Below are 21,224 nucleotides of genomic sequence, written 5' to 3'. Positions count from 1 at the left end.
GTCGAGCTACCAAAATCGAAAACAGTGACCAGGGGGGGGGCGCTGTTCTAATGGCTTACTGTTCAGCAAATATTCAACCCCTAACCCTTACCCTAACCCTAACATGGGCAAGCCATTAGAACAGCCATCCCAGGTCCCAGTTCTTCTATAGGCTGGTAGGCCAACCAACATCGATCTGAAGCTTTGGAGCTGCTAGTCGCATTTAATGAACTAAGACATACATGAATGGAGCCACTAGGGAAAAGCTAACATAGGTAAGGCTTTTAGTCACTAAGGAAACATGTCTGCCTGCATGCTGAAAGCTTTCCCTTGCAGTGTTGTCAACTTTGCAATTTAGTTTGACATCTCCTGGGACTTCTGCGGATGGCTCAATTGGTGCTGACTTGTTCATTTATTTGATGAACCACACCCATTTACATTTACATTTAGTGGACGCTCTTATCCAGAGCGACTTACAGTAAGTACAGGGACATACCCCCCGAGGCAAGTTGGGTGAAGTGCCTTGCCCAAGGACACAACGTCATTTGGCTTAGTTTAGAAGTTAATTGGTCAACATCTCAAAAACCAAATAGTATATCAACACGTTCTATACAAGTTTTGATAAGGTTGGTCCAATAATAATGCACCCCCCCAAAAAAAGGAAATTACATGAAATTTAATACAATACAATTTACCCTTCAGGGCTTAAACCCTGATAAATTAGAACCAATACTTTCAGGGTCCTTGTGACATTGCTTGGTTAGAATTCAGAGGACCTCTTTTGAAACACTGTCTTAACAGTAACCGTTCACTTATTCCATTTCTCCTCTATTGCCTTCATTTCATTATTTCCTTGCTTTGCACAGAGCTTGCCCCACAGAGCGTCTGCTATCCCAGGGCTTGAATGTACGTGACAATCAGGCTGGAAATGTGGAGGCTGTGAGCAGACGTGGGCATGGGGAAGATGGAGAGATAGCATTCTGACTCTGGGAGGATGGAGAATTAGAGGGGAGAGCAAGGGAGAGAGGGAAAAAGAGAGAGAGAGATAGAGAGAGAGAGAGAGAGAGAGAGAGAGAGAGGGAGAGAGAGAGGGAGAAAGTGAGAGGAGAAAAAGTGACAAAGAAAGAGAGGATGAGGCAAAGATAGAGAAAGAGCGTATGAGATAGAATAAAATAATAAAGAGGGAAAGAAAGGGATAAAGAGAGGTGCTACGAGAGCGATTGTACGATGTGCATTTATGGTAATATCTTAATCTCTTCTCCATGGAGTGGAGGAGACCTGGGAGGCACTCTCTCCCTCTCCCTCTCCTGCTCGCCCCTCTCCCTCTCCTGCTCGCCCCTCTCCCTCTCCTGCTCGCCCCTCTCCCTCTCCTGCTCGCCCCTCTCCCTCTCCTGCTCGCCCCTACCTCTCCCCCTCTCCCTCTCCTGCTCGCCCCTACCTCTCCCCCTCTCCCTCTCCTGCTCGCCCCTCTCCCTCTCCTGCTCGCCCCTCTCCTTCTCCTGCTCGTCCCTACTTCTCCCCCTCCTTCTCCTTCCTCTCCCGCTCACCGCTCTCCTGCTCACCGCCCCATGCCCAGGTCTGCTCGCCCCTCTCCCTCACGCCCCTCTCCCTCTCGCCCCTCTCCCGCTCGCCCCTCTCCCGCTCGCCCCTCTCCCTCTCGCCCCTCTCCCGCTCGCCCCTCTCCCGCTCGCCCCTCTCCCTCTCGCCCCTCTCCCGCTCGCCCCTCTCCCGCTCGCCCCTCTCCCGCTCGCCCCTCTCCTTCTCCTGCTCGCCCCTTTCCCTCTCCTGCTCGCCCCTACTTCTCCCCCTCCTTCTCCTTCCTCTCCCGCTCACCGCTCTCCTGCTCACCGCCCCATGCCCAGGTCTGCTCGCCCCTCTCCCTCACGCCCCTCTCCCTCTCACCCCTCTCCCGCTCGCCCCTCTCCCGCTCGCCCCTCTCCCGCTCGTCCCTCTCCTCCGGCTTCGAGATGCTCTAACCACACGTGTCGAGGCAGTCATGTTCTCAAGAGCTTATTCTGCCACTTGCTAACACACTCATATACCGACGCTGTTACCAGTGCATTCTGCAACTTTCTTTGTAATATTTGGAAATCCTTAAGCTGCCATCATGTCACATTAGAGAGTCAAAAGCATTTGAGCCTATTGTAGCAGAAAACCCATGTGTAGATGTCATTGGCTGAATTCACATTTCTAGCATGAAAAACCTGTAGTCATCTTCCATGTTTGAATGCAGACACAATGCTCGATCTACCCCCACATAAGGAAAGGCCTTGTCATGTTGAACTCTGATCATTTACATCCAGGTCAAAACAAATGAGGAATGTTGTCTTGACTACAGTTGTTTGACAGAAATGTATGTGGCAAATATGTATACGTGTTCATTAATGTTCCCTAATGTTCAGAATCAATGCCCCACTGGGGTGGGAAGAGGCTAATAAGGCCAGTGTGTTGGAGAGCAGGGGGGTCCAGGTTTGAACACTGACTAAACCACGTGATAATGAATCATGTCTGTGTAATGACATGATCATGGGGATCCTCACGAGAACACACCAGGTTGTGCGAGCATTATTGTAGCAACGTGTCATGGTTTTAAGACACCTTCTTCCATTCCGTGTGGGAAATTTCAAAGAATCCGTCTTCAGCGGAGGAAGCTGGCTGGGTGTAATGTGCAATCATACGGTGGGGGAATCACTTTACTTGTATGTTTCGGGTTAAGGTATCCTCAAGCTAACTGGTCAGAACGTGTATGCTAATTTGGCGTTCATCAAAATGCAAATGTATGCATGCGGGCTCCAGTCCTTGTGGGCGGCACCTGCGGTGAGATTTCGACTTAGCTAAAAATGAGTTATGACACAAACAAACCCGGTCCCCATGGAAACCAATTCAGGAGGAGGGGTGACGGTGTTGGTATCGGAATGGCAAAGTGGCCAGCATTGCTGTTGGCGACAAAAATAGAACTGGCTGATAGATGAAAAGAGCATCGCTGCTTCTCAGATTGTTTGCCTTGTGGCTACAGCTTGGCTCTCAACGCTAATTACAAAAGCACAGAGTACAGTACAGTTTCGTATTTAGAAGTGAAGAAGAAAAAGTGTATGAAAAAATATATATATATATGGTAACAAACTGATTTATTCACCAAATATTCATGAGCTGACATTACAGCCACGTTTCCATGCCAAATAATGTCCAATTGACCAAGACAGGCGACAGTTAGCCTAGCTATAGCTGTCCCGAAATACCAAAAGACTTACAGCAGGAGGTTGTTGTTTTGGGTTGTCTTTGGCTTGGATGCGATATCATTTGGAACATACTTTAGCTGGTAAAATAGCATATTGCAGGGCCTTGTTTTTCAGCACTTTCAGCTGGAGAGTCGAAGTGACAGCTTGCAGTGCCAAAGCTAAGGCACACACTCCAGATTCGCACAGTGGGACTGCATATGTCACCACAAATGTTGCACGCACACGCACGCTCACGCACAAATGCAAACGGAAATATCAAAAATACGGAACTCCATTCTCTTGGAGGGCATATCTGCTTCGCTCATCAGCACTGCTTCTTCTCAAGCTGTGTTTACGAAATCAAAAGCTGTGGGATTGTCAATTGCGAGGGATAGGCTTGCAGTGTACATACTCATGCAGTGCAGAGGGATCGATAAGCCATCTTTAAATTTCAATTTGAATCGTATGAATGTAACAATGGCATGCTGTACATACTTGATCAAACCAGGACCACAGGGACAGTCTGAAGAGTTGGATGAACTGAAAAGGTCTGAGTCGGACCTCTAGGCTTCAGCAAAATAAATCCAGCTCATGTTTGCCCTGGATCGAAAAGTTCCACCTCAGTTCCTCTCAGAACTGCCCAGGTTAACCATGTGCCATTTGGATCCACAACCAACAAATAAAATGCAGCATATGACCATTTTTAATATTACATTCAGCTGAAATTGTGGGGGGGAAATGACGCTGTGACAATTTGTCAATCCATATGTTAAACATAGCACCCTGCCTCCTGCTGGAGGGGTTGGCGGGGTTCGAAGGGGGCGGGGTGGGCGGGACAGATAGTGACACAGAGAGTCTGGCAGCAAGTAAGAGGATGATGAGTCACGGTGAGGAAGAAGCCATACAGAGAGGCAGGAAGACCGGGGCAAGCCCGCACTCTCTGCAGGGGGGTGGGGAGGGCAAACCGTTTGCGTGCGTCGCGGTTATATGTGAGGGCTGAACGACTAAGTCGGTATGGCTGAAGGGGTTAGGGCTTGGTGTGGGTGTGTGTGTCTGAAAAGGGCCAAGTTTCCTATTGAAGACACTCAAAGCTCTCAAATGCTGTCGAACCAGCTGATGACTACGACCTGTTTGATGAATCCCCTTCTCATCGGATGCACCTTGTTGATAAGCAAACCACGTGCCCGTTCCGTCTTTCGGTTGTGCGTTTACTTTCGTGCATGCGTTTCTTCTCGGGGGCTAAGTAGCACAGTGGCTGTCGAGAAAAGCGGACAAGCTGAACCCCCCCCCCCCCCCCCCCCCCCCACTTCCTCTGGAGAGCACACATGGAGTGGCATGTGAATGGGTCCCCACCCACTAACCCCACCCAGGGAGAGAAAGAAGAGAGATAGTGGACGTTCCCTTCAGCTGCTCCGTGTACACGAGACTGAGACGGGGTGGGGGGGGGGGGGAAGGACGGGCGTCGGTGAGAAAACGGACGTATTAGCTGCCGACGTCACATCGAACGGCGTTGCTTTCGTCCCGCTGGCAGATGATCAGGAACACATGGAAAGTGGGCTCCCAAACACACACGACACCGTTAGGGAAAGGATGCAGGTATCTATGCTCAGCTGGAGGGCATGGGCCTTCTCTTGTCCATCTCCCTTAACTCCCCATCGGGCATTCATTAACCTGATCATTCCCTTTTCGAACCCAGCGAGTCCGCTGTCGCAACACACACCCTCCGCCGCTCCGCAAACACATGCTCCACCCGCCCGCCCATCCCAATCCCCACCCAGATGCATCCCACATCTCCCAAAGCCAAGTCTCCTCTCTTCCAAAATGGCCGCACAGGAGCTGATCTCTGCTCTCCCTTAACCCTTCCTCAACCTCCTCCTTCCTCGACCTCCTCCCCTGCCCTCTCCTTTCCTCCTGACCGTCACGCTTGCTTACGTGATGGCTGTGAAAAGGCTAGAATCACTGGCCTGCCATCTTCGGACTCATCTGCCATCTGTCGTTGACAGTGAGTGTGTGCGTGTGTGTGTGTGTGCGTACCATGTGTCTTTGAGTGAACAAACACGCGCTCACACGCAGAGAGCCGTCAACCAAGCCCCTCTCCATTTCACCTCATTCGATGTTTTTACAGGCCTCGTAACAAAAAGTGTTTTTATTGAAGCACTGTCTCACTCTCTCAAGGACACAGCAAATGGAAGCAACAAAGGGAAGAGGGCTATAATATGGCTTTTAACACAGAGCAGAAGTGCAGGAGTGATAAAGAGACAGAGTATGGCCTGGCCTGGCCTGACAAGAGCCCGACAACTGTCTATCCTAAGCTCAACCCAGGGCTGTTTGAATTGGCATGCAGGGCAAAACATGAATCCATCCTCCACCCTGCAACTCTTCAAATACCTTCGACGGTGTTATGTTCAGTTTACCTCTTCTAAACAAGACACATTCAAGAGGGCCATACGGTGCTTCTTTATCAAGGGAAGCATATGCTATTCCCCCATACAGAGTATTCAGAAAGTCAAACATGCTCTTGGAAGGGAGGGAGATGGGGGGGGGGGGGGATCTGCCGATGTCAAACATTGTCATTGTCATTTTTTCTGTTCTCAGTGGTTCGGATTACGTGAGAAAGCCTGGTACATCGTAACTTAAAGCATTGAATTCCTCTCAAAAAGAAATCCAAACAAAACTAATTACTAATGTGGGCCTGGGAAAGTGAGCCAAAGTCATATCAGTTCCAGCAGGCTTCACCGGTAAATAAGCATGGTGCAGGAAAAGCAAAATCTAGAGATTTATGAATAAAACTTGTTACTTCACAACTGCGATGGAAGAATTTTGAACAAGGGAGGGAAAGACAATGAAAACCTCGCGGGGATATTTATTATGTCAAACTTGTATTATGTACTTGGTAAAAAAAGGACCCAAATCCTAAAACGGAATGGTGTCATCTGGTTTTAATGTACCTACGGAACTGCTGGCTGACATTTATTGACGACAAAACACTAGGTAGAGACTTGAACTGCTCATAACTCAGAGGAAATAGACATTTCAAGGCTCGCTGTTGAAGTGAGTCTTATCCGTGGGTTTATGGACAAACTACAAACATTTCCTGATGGCTTCTGTCACTCTTTGATCACTCCAAATCCCAACGTTTATGCACGACTGTTCCAACGCCCCAGATCTGTGCGCATGCACATCGAACACAAAAACGGGTCTGTTTAGGTATTCAATACAGGCACCTCTGCCTGCACACAAATCTTGCTTTTCTCAGACATCACGTCTTGCATTTTATCTGGAGCTGGCCCAATTGGTCCATGTCTTGGATTAGTTTCTGTAGGTGTGGAGGGACTGTCTAGCTCCCTCACTGCACCTCCCTGATATCAATACTTCCTTATCAAAATAGAGCCAGAGGACACTGCTGGAGGATCTAGGCCTGCTTTGGCTTCTGCATCGCTGTTCTATTCAGACACACACAGCCCTGAAGGGTGTGTGTGCTTGTGTCTGTGTGTGAGCGAAAGAGAGAGTGAGAGTGTGAAACAATGAGATAAAAAGGAAACAACTGATAAAGAAAATTACAGAGATATGAGAGTGAATGAATGAGTGAGTGAGTGAGTGAGTGAGTGAAAAGGAAGAGGACTAATAGTGTTCCTGAGATTCTGGGAGCAGACTAGGAGATCATTCTTCTGCGGCACTAAAGCCAACTAACCGTGACAGTGCCATCACCAGCTCCACTACACACACACACACACTTTACAAACTAAACAAACTACACACACCGTCTCCACTTCACACACACACACACACACTTTACAAACTAAACACACTATACAAACTACACACACCGTCTCCACTTCACACACACACACACACTTCACAAAGTATACGCTGTCTCCACTCTACACACAACCCCACACACACACACTTCCAAAACGACACAAACTTTGCGAACTACACACTAACACACACGTGGTGTAATAGACGACCAGACAAAGGTGTACCAAAATAACAGAACAATTACCCCCGTCTCTGTCTGAGTCTAAAAGCCTGTCATAACAGCTTGGCTTTTAGCACAGTCACAGAGGCAGGAAACTCCTGGAGTACTGTCGGAGTGTTCAGAGGAACGGACCAGGCCTGCATGAAGCTGAAGGGGGGCTGCCCAGGAGGAACCACACAGGGACCTTCACCTGTTTGTTTTCCCTCCTTTTCCCGTCGGTCTCATGATGGGCTTTCCCCTAAGATGAGGTCAGTATCACAGACACACACCTCCTTGAGCCATCGATAGCTCGTCACACAATATACAACACACACCCGACACACACCTGCAGACACACACACACACCACCGACACACACTAGGGCTTCACGACTCCGGATGAAAAGAGAATCCCGACCTTGCTTTCGAAATGAGAAGCCAATTCTCTCTCCACACTCGATCTTCCATATAATTCCCAGAGACATGTACGGACCTCCATTGACCTGACACACCCGTCGATGCTCTCTGGGACCCCTCACCTCCTTGCCCAGGTCCTCCCGGAGCACCTGGCGGATCTCCTCCATGGAGCTCTGGGGCGCGCGGCTGTGCAGCACGCGCAGCGTGGACGTGTACTCCTCCGGCAGCAGGTAGTCCAGGGCGCCCAGGTGCTGGCCCACCTTGATGAAGGTGCCCCGGTTGGCGCAGCACAGGTCCCGCAGGCGCTCCGCCGACCTGCGGTGAAGCTGGAGCGGGGGAGAGAGACAGAAAGAGAGACAGAGAGACAGAGACAGAGAGAGAGAGAGACACAGAGAGAGACACAGAGAGAGACACAGAGAGAGACACAGAGAGGAGAGACAGAGAGAGAGAGACAGAGAGAGACAGAGAGAGACGGAGAGGGAGAGAGAACAAAGCGAGAATGAGAAAAACAGAGACAGAAAGGAGGAGAGAGGGAAAGAGAGTGAATATTGACAGACGCTGATGTAGCAATAGGTTTCGTGTAACATCGTTGTTGTCGCCGAAAAGATCTATGCAACATTGCTTGTCATGTTTCGTTCGGTCTAGTAATACTGATATGTAGCCCACAGACAAGGACAATAATGAACAAACAGACATGAATACACAGCATCTCGAGCCCATTGTTCTATCTTGAGGGCCATTAACAATAATGGTGTGTGTGTGAGTGTGTGTGTGAGTGTGTATTTATGTCATTGTAGCGACTGGCCCCTTTAAGCCAGCTGGTGGAGTTGATAATGCTTATAGAGTACCTCTCTCATGGGACCAGCTCAAATAAAGGGGCGTGAAATGAGCTCCCTTTAACCTCTGTAACCCCACTGCCAAATACACTAACACACATGCGCACACACACAACAAATACACTAACACACAAACAGACCCACACACAGCCCATAATATCCATGACTCCAAGTCCACATATGTACAGTAGCCGCACAGCGGTTAGCAAGCACCATCGGCTAAAGCGGAATGTGTGCGAGTGTGTGCGTCTTTGGGTGTGTATGCGTGTGTCCGCAGACATTCACTGGACCAGAGCCCTTCTAGGCACGCACAAACACACACACACACACACCAATCGGATGTGGCAGCTTAGGGATATTTGTACAGGCTTTAAGAAGTTATTTTCTGTGGATCCCACACAAGCCCTCTACACCCACTAAACACAGTGGTGTGGCTGAACAGACACAAGGAGGAGAAGTGGACAAGGAGCAGAGTGGGGAGGAGGAGACACGTGGGCGGAGAGTGGAGGACCAGGGAAGACAACTGAAAATCGGGAAGACTCAATGTGAGGGAGGTGGAAAAGCAGAGAATTATTTGTATGTGTTTTTTATGTTGCAGTTCCACTGGGGACAGAACCAATGAGAATAAGGGGGGGGGGCTCTTAAGGGGTGTGAAAGGAACACAGCTCCAGGATAGGCTCTCATCTGAACACGCTGCAGCGAATCAAGAGCCCTTGGGAAAGCTTATTTGCATAAACTATCCCTGGTTATGGCGTTGTGTCACACACAGAAGAAACCTTCCACAGCAAACACAAGACCAAGCAGAGACGAAGTACCTAGACAATAGGACTTGATCTGACATGTTTTAGTGTGGATATATGGTTGATATCGAAGTTAGTGGGGCTGGATTAATGATTCAGGAAAAGCTAAACCTGGGTCTACTTCTGTGGATAAAGTCGGTGGACGTAAATAGGCTACGACAAAGAAAATATACTTCATAATATATTTTGCGAAACACCAGAGTAAAAAAAGACATCAATAATCTAGGTTGATGTCAAGAAAAAATGTGTTTACATGCTACATTGAAGACCTCTGGAAGATTGAGCCCCTGCTTAGTTGTTAGTCTGCTAGGACACTAGCCCGCCTTCATGTTAAGTGACGGCTGAATCAACCTGTGCATGTTGTCAAAGGCCCCCAGGAGGTAAAAAGACCAATCGATGAGCTTCTAATCCAGTCCTAATAAGGTAAACAGGAGAGATTGCAAATGAATGAGCTTTGGCGATCGATAAAACCAAGGTGTTAAAGAGAGAAAGGGACAGGGAATGGTTGACAGTGATTTAAAGGACAAAATCCGTTTTGGAGTGTACAAGTTTGGGCGCTCATAATGGTGGACGCGTACACACAGTGATAAAATACTGATAAAAAGGGAAAATTGGATTCACAGGAAAAATGCTTCTCAGAACACGTTTCAAAATGGCCAAACGCACACAGAACATGTTCAACATTTCCAAAGACAATCTCCTAGCTTCTAGCTCCTCTACTGGTGGGGCTTTAAGAAAGACTGGGTAAAATCCCCCCAAAATCAGGATGCTAAACGGCTGCCTATGGGTTCTGCTCCCAGAATCATTATTGGAGGCTATAAAAAAAAAAAAACGGGATAACAACCTTTCGCTGCCACTATGTTGGCTAAGCTAGCTGACGACAAATCCAATGATGTAGTATGTTGCCTAAATTCCGTTTATGTTCACCGTTTCCAATCCTCTTTGTTTTCCTCTTTTTATTGAAGCAGTGGGGCCGGAGGGAAAACCGAAGCAAAGGAACACCTGGAAATCGACTTTACCAAGTCATGAGATCTATGGCGATTTTTGCCGATAGTGGGCTTTATGAAAGGATATTGTGTAATGCCTCTGGTGGAGGTGTGGGTCACCATTAGCGGAGCTCCACCAAAGGGCCTACATAAAACGTTTACATTTAGTCCTTTAGCAGGCGCTCTGATCCAGAGCGACTTACAGTAACTACAGGGACATTCCCCCCGAGGCAGGGAGGGTAAAGTGCCCTGCCCAAGGACACAACGTCATATTGCACGGCCGGGAATCAAACCGGCAAACTTCTGATTAATAGCCCGTTTCCCTAACTGCTCAGCCATCTGACCCAGTTTAGCCCAATTCTCCTTAGAACAAGTAGCCTAGATCAAACGGGACGTGCTCTCGCCTGTCTCAAAGCTCGAGTTCTGCATCTGGACCTTGAGGGCTCGAAGGAGGAGCAGATGGGACGCACAAAGGTTTACCTGTTATGAAAACAGACCATCGCTTTGCCTGTGATAAAATCACAGGTAACACAAAATGACACACCTCACCACACGTAACTATCATCATTTAATGTTTCATTAACAGCTCTAAATTGCTCAACTTGACTATGACCAATTCTCTTACAGGCCACTTCCAAAAGTAGCAATCCAAGGCTGTACAAAGAGCTTCGAAAAGGAGTGAGCTTGGTCGACAGTTCTTAAAAGTCTCAGCGCATCTCTCTTGCATTCATTAGCAAACCCCACCTTGCTCATGTCCTTTCGGCAATGATTTGGTTGCAATTCAACGGTCGTCACCAGTGTGTCTGTGTGCGAGTGTGTGTGTGTGTGTACGGACAGATGCAAGCCTTGATCAGATTAAGAGGATAAGGAGAGGTCAGAGGCGTCATCCAAAGGACAGCGCTAACAGCAGGCTTCAAGGGTTTAATTGGCTTAACAGGCGCAAAACAAACACAAAATCATGCACACGCAAGTCCATGCCCATTTTTGGACATATAGTGTATCAGACACATCCAAAGCTAGGTACTGTTGCGAACACACAATCACGTTGTTTTCCTTAATTGTGAACAAGTTTGAGTGAGCTGCATCAGTATGAATTGCAAATAAACTCTACTCTTGAATCAAGACAAGACATACATTAGCAGACAGCCAATATGGACAATGGCAATTATAAAACTGAATGACTATGGCTGTGGTCACAGGACAGGGTGTCAAAGCCTTGTGCAGGACCACATTTCCCTGTACAGAAAGTCCATGTATTGAAGTGTGTGGCCATTTTAGGTTAGACTTTCTTCCTTGCTGATGTTCTGTGTTGAGTAAGTAGGCTTCATGATGTGTTTTTCTTTGTTTGTTAGCCTAGCTACAAAATGCTTCAATGCTCTGTTCTGGAAGGTTTTAGGAATACGTGGGGGACAAGCGGAGGGTAGCCGAGTCTATGCAGGTGCAGCACCTGACTACCCGTCCACTCGGATTTGTTCAGCGAGAGTTCTTCACCGAGTGTGTGTGTGTGTGTCTGTGTGAGTATACCTCACTCTGTCCATGTTTATTTGTCTTTAGGGGCCACCTACTATAGTTGTTTCTCTCTCTCCCTCCCTCTCTCCTCCCTTCCCTCCCCCTATCAAGCATTGTGAACGGAGGGCTGTAATTAAAGCGTTGGCTCTGGGGCTGATTCGCCGTGGCGCCGGTCGATCGCCCAGCCGCAGCCTTCAGATGCTATTAAGCCCAGATGGTAAATTGTTTTCCAGGAATTCTTCAGTCCCTTTGTGCTCTTTCAGTGCATGCACGGGAGTAGATGGGGATTTTGATTGGTATGACATTACAAGCCGAAATTTCATGGGATGGCAAAATCAATTGGTAGTTATTAAGCGCTAACATATGCCCCCGCGAGGCTATATCATGAGGCTTGATGATGTGTAGGTATAGGATGTGGACTGGCTCTCGTGCACGCACACACACAACCATGCCCCAACTATGAAGACACCCGTCTTGATTACCACTCAAACACACACGCACCCCGCCGACATCCTCTCTGTAATACATGAGCTGGGGGGGTGGGTCTCACCCCACCATTCAGGAGAGAGCAAGCTAGGGGCTGGGCTGGAGACTGTGGTGGTAATTGATTCCGGCTTCCACGCCAGCTAAATGACTGGGATTAGTGGAGTATGAACAAGCCCTATTTATTATTGGGATGCTCGTGATTAGCTCGTTATTCAGCTCACAGGAGCTCATCTAGCTCCTTGTCACTAGGGGTGTGTTTGTGTGTATGTATGTGTGTGTGTGTGCACGCGTATACATTAGTGTGAGTGCGGACTTGTGCGTTTGCGTACCTGGATGTGTTTATCTGTGGGCACATCTGTTTGTGCGTGTGTGTGGTAGCTCAAAAGAATGTGTGGCGCTTGCGAAAGAAAATCACAGTGGCCAAGGAACATATTGAATTATGTTGACATAGAAATAAACAGATGCTTAACAGGCACTGCAAGTAGGACTGTAGTGGAACAAATTCCCTTAAAGTAGGCCTTGGTTGCTTTCTATCTCGCTTCACCATCCTGCTTCTAGCTTTTGCGGGAATATTCAAGTTCTCATTTTCTCTGGGTGCTTGAGGTTGGTATTTTGTCCAATCGTGCAGGCTGGGCTACTGAGAAGACGCTGAAGCTTTGACAAATTTAATAAATGTAATTCATTTTTTCCAACCAAGTTTATTTGTGAATACGTAGCCAATGAGCAAATGTCAAATGTGAAAAACAAGTGGATTGGGGGTGGGGAACAGTAGTGATTTTGCTGCAAGCTACAGCTAATTTCATGCTCTGCATTTTATTGTCACGCGTCAATACCTCCAGCCCTTACACCACATGCGCACTGGGAAAGGCTGTTGGGTGCTACCAGCTACAGTTATAACACTAACACTGAAACACTCTCACACACACACCCGTCCAATGTGACTATACGGTGAGACTAAAGCCTGGTTTATGCTTCTGCGGGTCTGCGTTCTTAATGTCATGTGCGGGAGTGCAGAGACGTGCTCGGCATTTAAAGTTGTGCAGGCTTGTCGTGTAGATAGCCATTGCATTTTTGCACTAGGCGGTGCAATCGCGCAAATGGTGGTTTGTTCGCTTGTAGCGCAGGAAAACCTCACAGAAGAAGTTACTGTGTTTAGGTAAACAAAACAATATTTTGTGCATCTTCCCCATTATAGCTAAGTAGCTATCTGTCTACTATCTATAGCTAGCTCCCTAGCTATATGAAGAAAGACGTAAAAAAAACTTCTGGTATGACACGTTTGAGAGAACCAGTTAAATGGTATGAAGAGGGGATGCCCAATTCTGTAACTCCTCCCTCTCTTCCATCCAACCAATCATTGTTTGTGCGGCTTTGGGGTCTGTGTGCGCATAGCTACGTGCTTCGAGATTTTTTAGCTGGTGCACATAGCCTGTGCCGGCCTTGCCTTCCGTGCCGGCCTTGCCTTCCGTGCCGGCCTTGCCTTCCGTGCCGGCCTTGCCTTCCGTGCTGGCCTTGCCTTCCGTGCCGGCCTTGCCTTCCGTGCCTGCCTTGCCTTCCTTGCCGGCCTTGCCTTCCGTGCCGGCCTTGCCTTCCGTGCCGGCCTTGGCTTCCGTGCCGGCCTTGGCTTCCGTGCCGGCCTTTCGTGCCGGCCTTACCTTCCGTGTCGGCTTCTGCGGACCCTACGCAGACGCGTTTTACATTGAAGCATAAACCAGGCTTTAGAAAGCATAGTTGGAAACCAAGGGAGATGAGGTCATTTAACTATAAAGGCAATTATTTGTGTGTGTGTCTGTCTTGATTATCTCATAAACGGGACACTGTACTACGTAAGTGTATTACTCAGGACATAAATACCACCAACTAAATTAGCCATCAACGAGCACTGCACCTGCATTCACTAGAGAGAGAGAGAATGACTGAAGGGTTTAGGTATCCATTTGTCTCTCTTCTTGTGTCGCAGGTGGCTCTTAAATCCTCTCAAGGGGCCTTGGTACTAAAACCTTCAGTGTTATTGTGAATGATGTTAATATGGCAGAAACGCAATCATCATCAACATTTAGGACATTTCACCATGTCGTTCAACCATCTATCACCATTGTCCTCTTTCCGTGTATAGGCGGCAGTGAAGAAGTAGAAATATACAAGCATATTCAGTCCTGAAGTCAATCTATACTTGATAAAGCATTATTGTGTCCTATAAACCCATGTTTCTTTAAATCAAGCCTTTCAAGTTTCTGGCTTTCCTACTGTAGGCTCTTCCTATGGAGCAAGACTCTACGAGCAAGACATTTTCAGATTGGTATACGGATGAAGAAAGCTTCAAAACGCACTCTCGGTCAAGTAGGTCTGTCTTCGTTAGATTACAATTGGGAACGTGTATGTTTGTGCATCCGTCTCTAAATGTGTGTGTGTGTGTATCAGTGGAATGGCAGGTCTGCACCCCCCCCCCAGAGATATGGCCTCAAGCGTCCACTTGGTAAACGGCGACAACCAGTATCATTATGCAAATAAGGCTCACCCCGAGGGGGAGGAGCCAGTCCCTGCCAAGCCCCCGTCTCTCACTCAATGTGGCGCCCCGGGCCTAAAGCACAAACACATTCCGTAAACACACGGAGACGACCTACCCACCACCCCTCCTTAAAAAGCCCTCCTCACGGATCGAACACACAATGGTTCCGGAGGGTAGAAAGGGATGGGTCGAATCAGCCACGTCCTTTTGTTTGACGGAGTAATTAAAACGTTCCAATTGCAATGTGTTCTCAAACAGATGTCACAGCCATCTCGGACCTCAAGGGCTGGGCCAGTGAAGCAGGGATGAGCATTATGCAGTCTCGCTCGAGGAACGAACACTCCTCCTTTGAATGCCAAGATGGGAACAAAAGGCAGTCTGACTCTGAGTAAAAGGATATGATTTAAGATGCACTGGGGTTCCTCCATTTTCCTTTATTTATTTTTTCCTCTCGACTGGCCTACTTCTATTTAAAAAGCGCTTACAAATGTAAATTGGTGTGATTCCGCAACCCTCGGAATTTGCAAGAAATGCCAGCGGCTCGTTTAGTCACAAACGTTGGGAATATTCATCTAGCAAACCTTTCCGTTTTGTACGAAAATATGCCAGAGAAACAGGGGAATTATTCTCCCTTTCAACACCTCTCCATCCACTCCACACATGTTTGTACACTAGAAGTACAAACATACTGACATATTTTAAAGTTCACTATAAGTACAGTGTATGTGTACAAAATCTCTACATTAAGTACACTTCCAATTGTGTTGAAAAAGATAAATGTCATGAAAGTTTATTAAGCGTCCATTTAATCCATTCAAATGAGATTTAAGTAAACTGTTTATCCGCTTGAGGTGGCTTGTTTCCTGTCATTTCAATCCTTTCAGTGGCCATTATAATGCACTGGTTCTCCTTCTGCAGTGGCCAAGTACATTTCATATCTCCTATACATAAAAAAAAAACATTTCTCTCTGCATCAGTAACTACAAATGCATGTATCGACTAGTTAGCTAGCCGGAGGGCCTGGCAGACGTATAGCATGAAAGCACTGAGAGTATCAAGAACTAGTAGTAGTAGTACTATGTACTAGTGTTGTGGAATGTTGACAATTAAATGTTGTGACAACCATGTTGACCAAGACTGGCCGCTCCGGATATCGCCGTCAAATATCATAGTCACAAGAAATATGGAAGACTGGTTTTAAAGGGCTTCTCAGTCAGCGGTGGTGACTGAGGGCAGTCTGCTATGAAGGATCAGGCCAGGACAGGGTCACCTCCACGGGGGACAAGGTCACCTCCGCGGGGAACCAGGGCTCCGAGAGAGCCTCGCTCTCCAGGGGACTTCTGGGAGGGGTTACACCCACGGTCATCCCCTCCACAGACACACCAGACCTCCGAGTTTCATGCATGGCTGGTCCCCATCTCATCATTTTGATGTGTGTGTGTGTGTGTGTCATAACAACTCAGTGATGAGTACATAGATAGATGCATGCAAACCTCTCAGAAATACATTTGACCATACATGTATGATCTATTCAGAGGTAAAAGCCTTGTTCCTCTAGTAAAACAAATATGATTTTCACCGATCTTTTTATGTGGGGAACACAGTAAAAGTTCCTTGAAACCACTAGCCCTCAAATAATTCCCAGAAAACATAACAGCATATTAAGGACCTGGAGTTCTCCCAAGAGCAGTTAAGCAGTTCCACCAACGACAATCAAATACGTTTTATTAGGCAATTTGTGATAATGGACATTTAAAGCAGTCTGCCACAAGTGCTGGTGACTCTGAACATTGGCTTTATTTTGGATATAACCGAAAGTACTATCCACATTATGAATGCTAAGAGCATTTCAATTAGCTTGTCAAAAGCCTATTAATTGCATTTAGCTTGGTAATAAAATCAATTAGATATTGATTATGAAGTGAATGACGTCACCAAAAGAGTTTGAAATGAGCAATGTTCTTTTTAGCAGGAGCAGGAACATCCATATCTTGGGCCAAGAACACTGAGTGTTTGGACAGGCAATGCCTGGGAAGGGCTGTGAGACTGGGAAACGAAAAAATGTCCGAAGATCTGGAGCGATATTGCTGGTGGCAGGAGTCCAGGTTGTCAGCGTACATCTGAACAGGCCAGGAGGGCGTGGGGGCAGGATGTCAATGTTAAACATTTCCCCCACTCTGTCACGTCCTCCACCCCCAGCCTGTGTTTCTTGTTTCAGACGCACGGTCGAGAATGGGCCATGGTGGAGAGTTGTGTGCGGTCTTGTTCCTCACCCGGCTTGCATGTGTCCTTTTGAACAGTGTGAGCTGTAACGGCGACAGCCACGGATGCTTGTCATCGCTAAGCAACCCTTCCTGTCCCTGCCGCGGTCCTCTCTCTTCCATTGCAAGCCGTAGGTCTGTCAGAGGACAGTGGTCAGTGCTGCCATCTAGTGACCAAAGGTTTCCAGTGGCATAACGTCATCCCCCAGTGGGGGATAACCAGTGGTTTTCAATAAAGCAGGAGCATCACATGGGTGTCTCAGTTAAGAGAATTGAACTGCTTCAACCTACTCATGTCAATATTTTACAATCGATATTTTACAACAAAAAATTACTTTGAGGGAAAAGGCATTGCCTTAACATATTGTAATATTATGTTAGGTTCACTCCCATAACAAATTGATGAACGTCAAAACTACTTCTTCAGCCACCAGGTCGGCGCACATTTACGAGCACACACACACATTCTAGAGACTGCCATTGCAGGGTAAATGACAATTACATTTCCCCTCTAAGGCAGCTCCCCCATCTAATGTTTCTCATTAATAACTGCAGAGAAGAAGCCAATAGGGCAAATAAAAGACTCTCCAACGTGGTGGGTGAAGTCAATCAATTAGGAATGCAGTCACCCAATCTTCCACCTCCCCAGAACGAAAAGTCAATGGGTTCACTTTGATTTAACTAGCCAAGAGGGAGAACATTGTTCATGCAGCATAACGCACGTTTGAGCATGTGTACATGGCTGAAAGAAATGTTAGCAAAACTAATACGACTCCCAAAGTGTGCACTTGATGTCACCTTGAGAAAGTGGGTCATTTGATGGTGCGCCATGTTTTGCTGTTCGCTTAGGGCATATCCACATTGGAGACTGACAAACTCGATATTCGGTAGGTTTACGCCATATTTGCAGTAGTTAAAAAGATTTTTATGGGCTTCTTCAAATTTAGTATCACATTGAATCAACAGGTGCAAGCATATAGTAATAAAGGCCATTGGAAAAGTCAATAACACGACAACTTCAAGAAGTACTCATTACAGAATCTAAAAACTGTGGCAAAATTCTGTGTTGTAATTTCTCCGTGGAGGAACCAACTCAATAAGCAAAGTGGCTTTCTTTGATTCTTTTCAGCGTGAGAAACTGGTGTCGAGCCCCAACCAGTCCTTATATTAGCGTAGCTGCCTGAGAGAGATACATACATTCAGTCTACATGAGTACCTTCTCAATAGAGAGGGGAAAAAGATAATCTGCATAAACATGTGTTTTAGTTTTTTCTTCTCTCACACAAGCTATATCTTTCTGGGGACATGTTTGTTTTAATAGGGGTACACTTTTCATCAGTGTAAGAGGTTATGGGAAATATCTCTCATCTCTGCCCCCTGAGGGAGGTGTTGCGAGTAAATTTGCATGATACATGGTGCAGATGTGCAGAGTGAATCAGCTCTTTTTTAAATGAAAGGAGCCACCTTCAAAATGGCCGCCTCGAAATCAACCTCGCTTATGCTGCTGCTTTCTCTCGTGCAGCTGACAGAACACAGGAATCAGCCCTGTTTGTCCTCGCTCTCCATGACTTCGTTTCATCGTTGTGCCCCTCCCTTGCTCGCTCGTGAAGCCTTTAAAAAAAATAAAAAATATGATGATGAATTTTGTGAGGACAAGCATAACAATGCAACATCTGTGTGACTTCTGGCAGACTCTTGTCTTTTCTAGTGCTCAGTGTGCATCTCTCTTCGAGGTAATCAAAAGCTGCCTCTCTTCTATAGGCTGGGATAAGATCACACTTTCTACGCCGTTTAAACCGCAAGCGCCGTGTTCGGAAAACAGTTCAAGTGATCAGAATAACGTTGTGTGCGAGTGACCTACTGTGCACATCCAGAAGGTTCTCCTGGCATCTGCCACGCCCAGGTTTGTCCATTAGGTTGCCAGACAGGGGAGCGCGATGGGTCCCTCCAGAGACACGTTCCCCCAGCTGCCCAGTGACGGCATGCTTTGCACCCCCCTCCAGCTGACGCTTCGCCCTGCGCACGTGGACGTGAGGCTGGCGTACCGCCGCTCCGCCGTGGAGACCCGGTGTGCGCAGCTCCCGGAGCACACGTCTTGTGCTGATCGTGCTTCCGGAAGGTACTTTTGGAAACTCTGGGATGATGATAGGTGATTTCTATGTGCTACACGCTTCAGCACTCGGCAGGTCCCTCTCTGGGAGTCTGCGTGGTCGACCACGCTTCCAGTCCACAGCGACGGCACTCGTCGCAGGGAAGACATCTCGCAAAATGTCTGGTGGCAAAGTTGACGTCTTACGCCATCACGATGCCACTTTGAAAGTCACGGAGCTCATCAGTACAACCATTATTCGTCGACGGATTGTATGCACCTGCCGAGCAATGGGTGCACCTGAAACCTCAATCATTCGTGGGGGGGGGGTCCACATACTTTGGGCCGTACAGTGTACCTTAAAAGCACCTCGAGTTTCACTTTTGACCTCCACACACTTTATATACACACCATTTTCACGGCAACCATAAACAAACAAAATAACCTTCAAGTAACAATTGCGCCCATGTACGCACCGCCTCCAGTTTGCTTGGGCGCTGGCTACAGTGGGGGTCATGCATTATGCATTACGCTTAAGTAAGCTACATTTAATTTCCCAATCAACTGTTGGCGTCGGCCCTTTAATGAGATGCTAATAGCTGAAGAGTCTGAATTCCCTGAGCCAGGGGCCCTTGGAGAGGGAGGAAGGGTGGTGGTGGTGGTGGGGGGGGGAGTAGAATTGCATAATCAGCGCCCTTCTACTCCTAGATAAGAACACTGGCCTGTATCTGCATCAGGCAGCCCTCAGTTTTGTTGTGCTCACGTCATTCTTTTCTTTCTTTGGAGGGGGGATGCTGGTGTTGTTGATGTGTGGGCTATTCTCTCCCTGTGTCTTCTTAACAGCAAAGTCAGCAGGGGGTCTGAGAACAAGCCAAGCAAGTGTCAGGAAGAAAGTAAGAGTGTGTGTACGTGTGAATGTGTATATATGTATGTGTGTGTGTGTGCTTTTGCCTTAAATCTTTGGTTTCAAGCTGCATTCTCTGTGGCATAACGATTTCTCGCTCATGAACCCAAGTGCTTGTCAGAAAGACCAAGGATTCAATCAAATTCATTGGACTTAAAAAAATAAAAGTCTTCATAAGGCAAACAGACAAAGACTCTGTTTACCACTTATGTACAACAGTCTGGTCACAGAGAGGTCGATTCGTGAGTGTGTGCACAATAATACAGACATTGTCCCAGAACCTACGACTGCTACAACTATTGGTCAGGATATCATGAGCTGCAATGGTAAGGTGAACAATCATCAGATTAGAGGGGCAGTCTAGGAAGGTGAAGATGTCTCAACGTGGGTGTCGCCATGGCATCTCTCTCGTGTATACAAAACAATCCTGCCACCTGCCCACACACACACACACATACACACACCACACACACAGCTAGCTGGCACATTCACCAGCATAAACAGTAGCCTGTGTCCTGTCAGATTCAATTTAAATGCAGGGTTGATTAGGCGTTGTGTAATACGAAAGCGCATCAAATAAATAGCAGCCTAGGCCTAAATAATATTTATTTTAAATGACCTTCACCCAGCTCCTAAATCACTTACTCACACATGTACAGCACACACACACCTCAACATCAACTTGGCTAGACAACCAATCAAAACAGAGAGAGAAGCACTCCCATGGAGTCCTCCTATCACGGACTGTGATCCCACCAGCTTCAAATGAAATAAACAAACAAAACAGAAAGCATTTCATTTGCTGCACTCAACAATGCCTTTGCTAGTGCTGGCACTTTTCGACAGTATAGATTAATTACCTTAGATTGACCTTATCTGAATATGGCGTTGTTTACGCTCGAGCGTACACACACACACACACACACACACACACACACACCCAAACGCACACTCACATCATAATTGGATATGAGCCCCAGGGGAAGGCCAGCCTCCAGCCTGTACAGTGTTTAGATGCACAGTCATGTGATTGATATCACCATTGATCTGCTTAGGGGCTGTTACAGGTATACATGACCCCCTTCATGTCTCTACCTTTGGTGTGTTCCAGAAGGTAAAGACCCGCATAGATCACAGACTATAGAGAGGGGGGTGGTTACATGCATCTTTGCACTCACAACTGGGAACACACACACACACACAAAGGAGGGTGGTAGCTGGCAAACCTCACAGCTGGAGTTAAGTCCGCCGTGGAAAATTGCCAGGCGTGGTG

The 21,224-nt window shown here is 47.3% G+C and overlaps 1 protein-coding gene across 2 annotated transcripts in view; it reads right to left on the bottom strand.

Annotated features, from left to right (window-relative positions):
- Positions 1-21,224, bottom strand: part of adck1 (aarF domain containing kinase 1) — a 63,726-nt gene that overhangs the window by 34,425 nt on the left and 8,077 nt on the right. Inside the window, exon 4 of one of the 2 annotated variants that reach the window (XM_047015431.1) lies at positions 7,694-7,897. The exons of the other annotated variant lie outside the window; for it this stretch is intronic. Coding sequence (XP_046871387.1) covers positions 7,694-7,897 — 204 coding nt within the window. The remainder of the gene's footprint in view (positions 1-7,693; positions 7,898-21,224) is intronic. 2 annotated transcript variants of the gene reach the window in all.

The sequence above is a fragment of the Hypomesus transpacificus genome, chromosome 3, assembly GCF_021917145.1.
Source record: "Hypomesus transpacificus isolate Combined female chromosome 3, fHypTra1, whole genome shotgun sequence".
In the NCBI taxonomy this organism is placed as follows: Eukaryota; Metazoa; Chordata; class Actinopteri; order Osmeriformes; family Osmeridae; genus Hypomesus; species Hypomesus transpacificus.
This window is presented reverse-complemented; position numbering and strand designations above follow the sequence as displayed.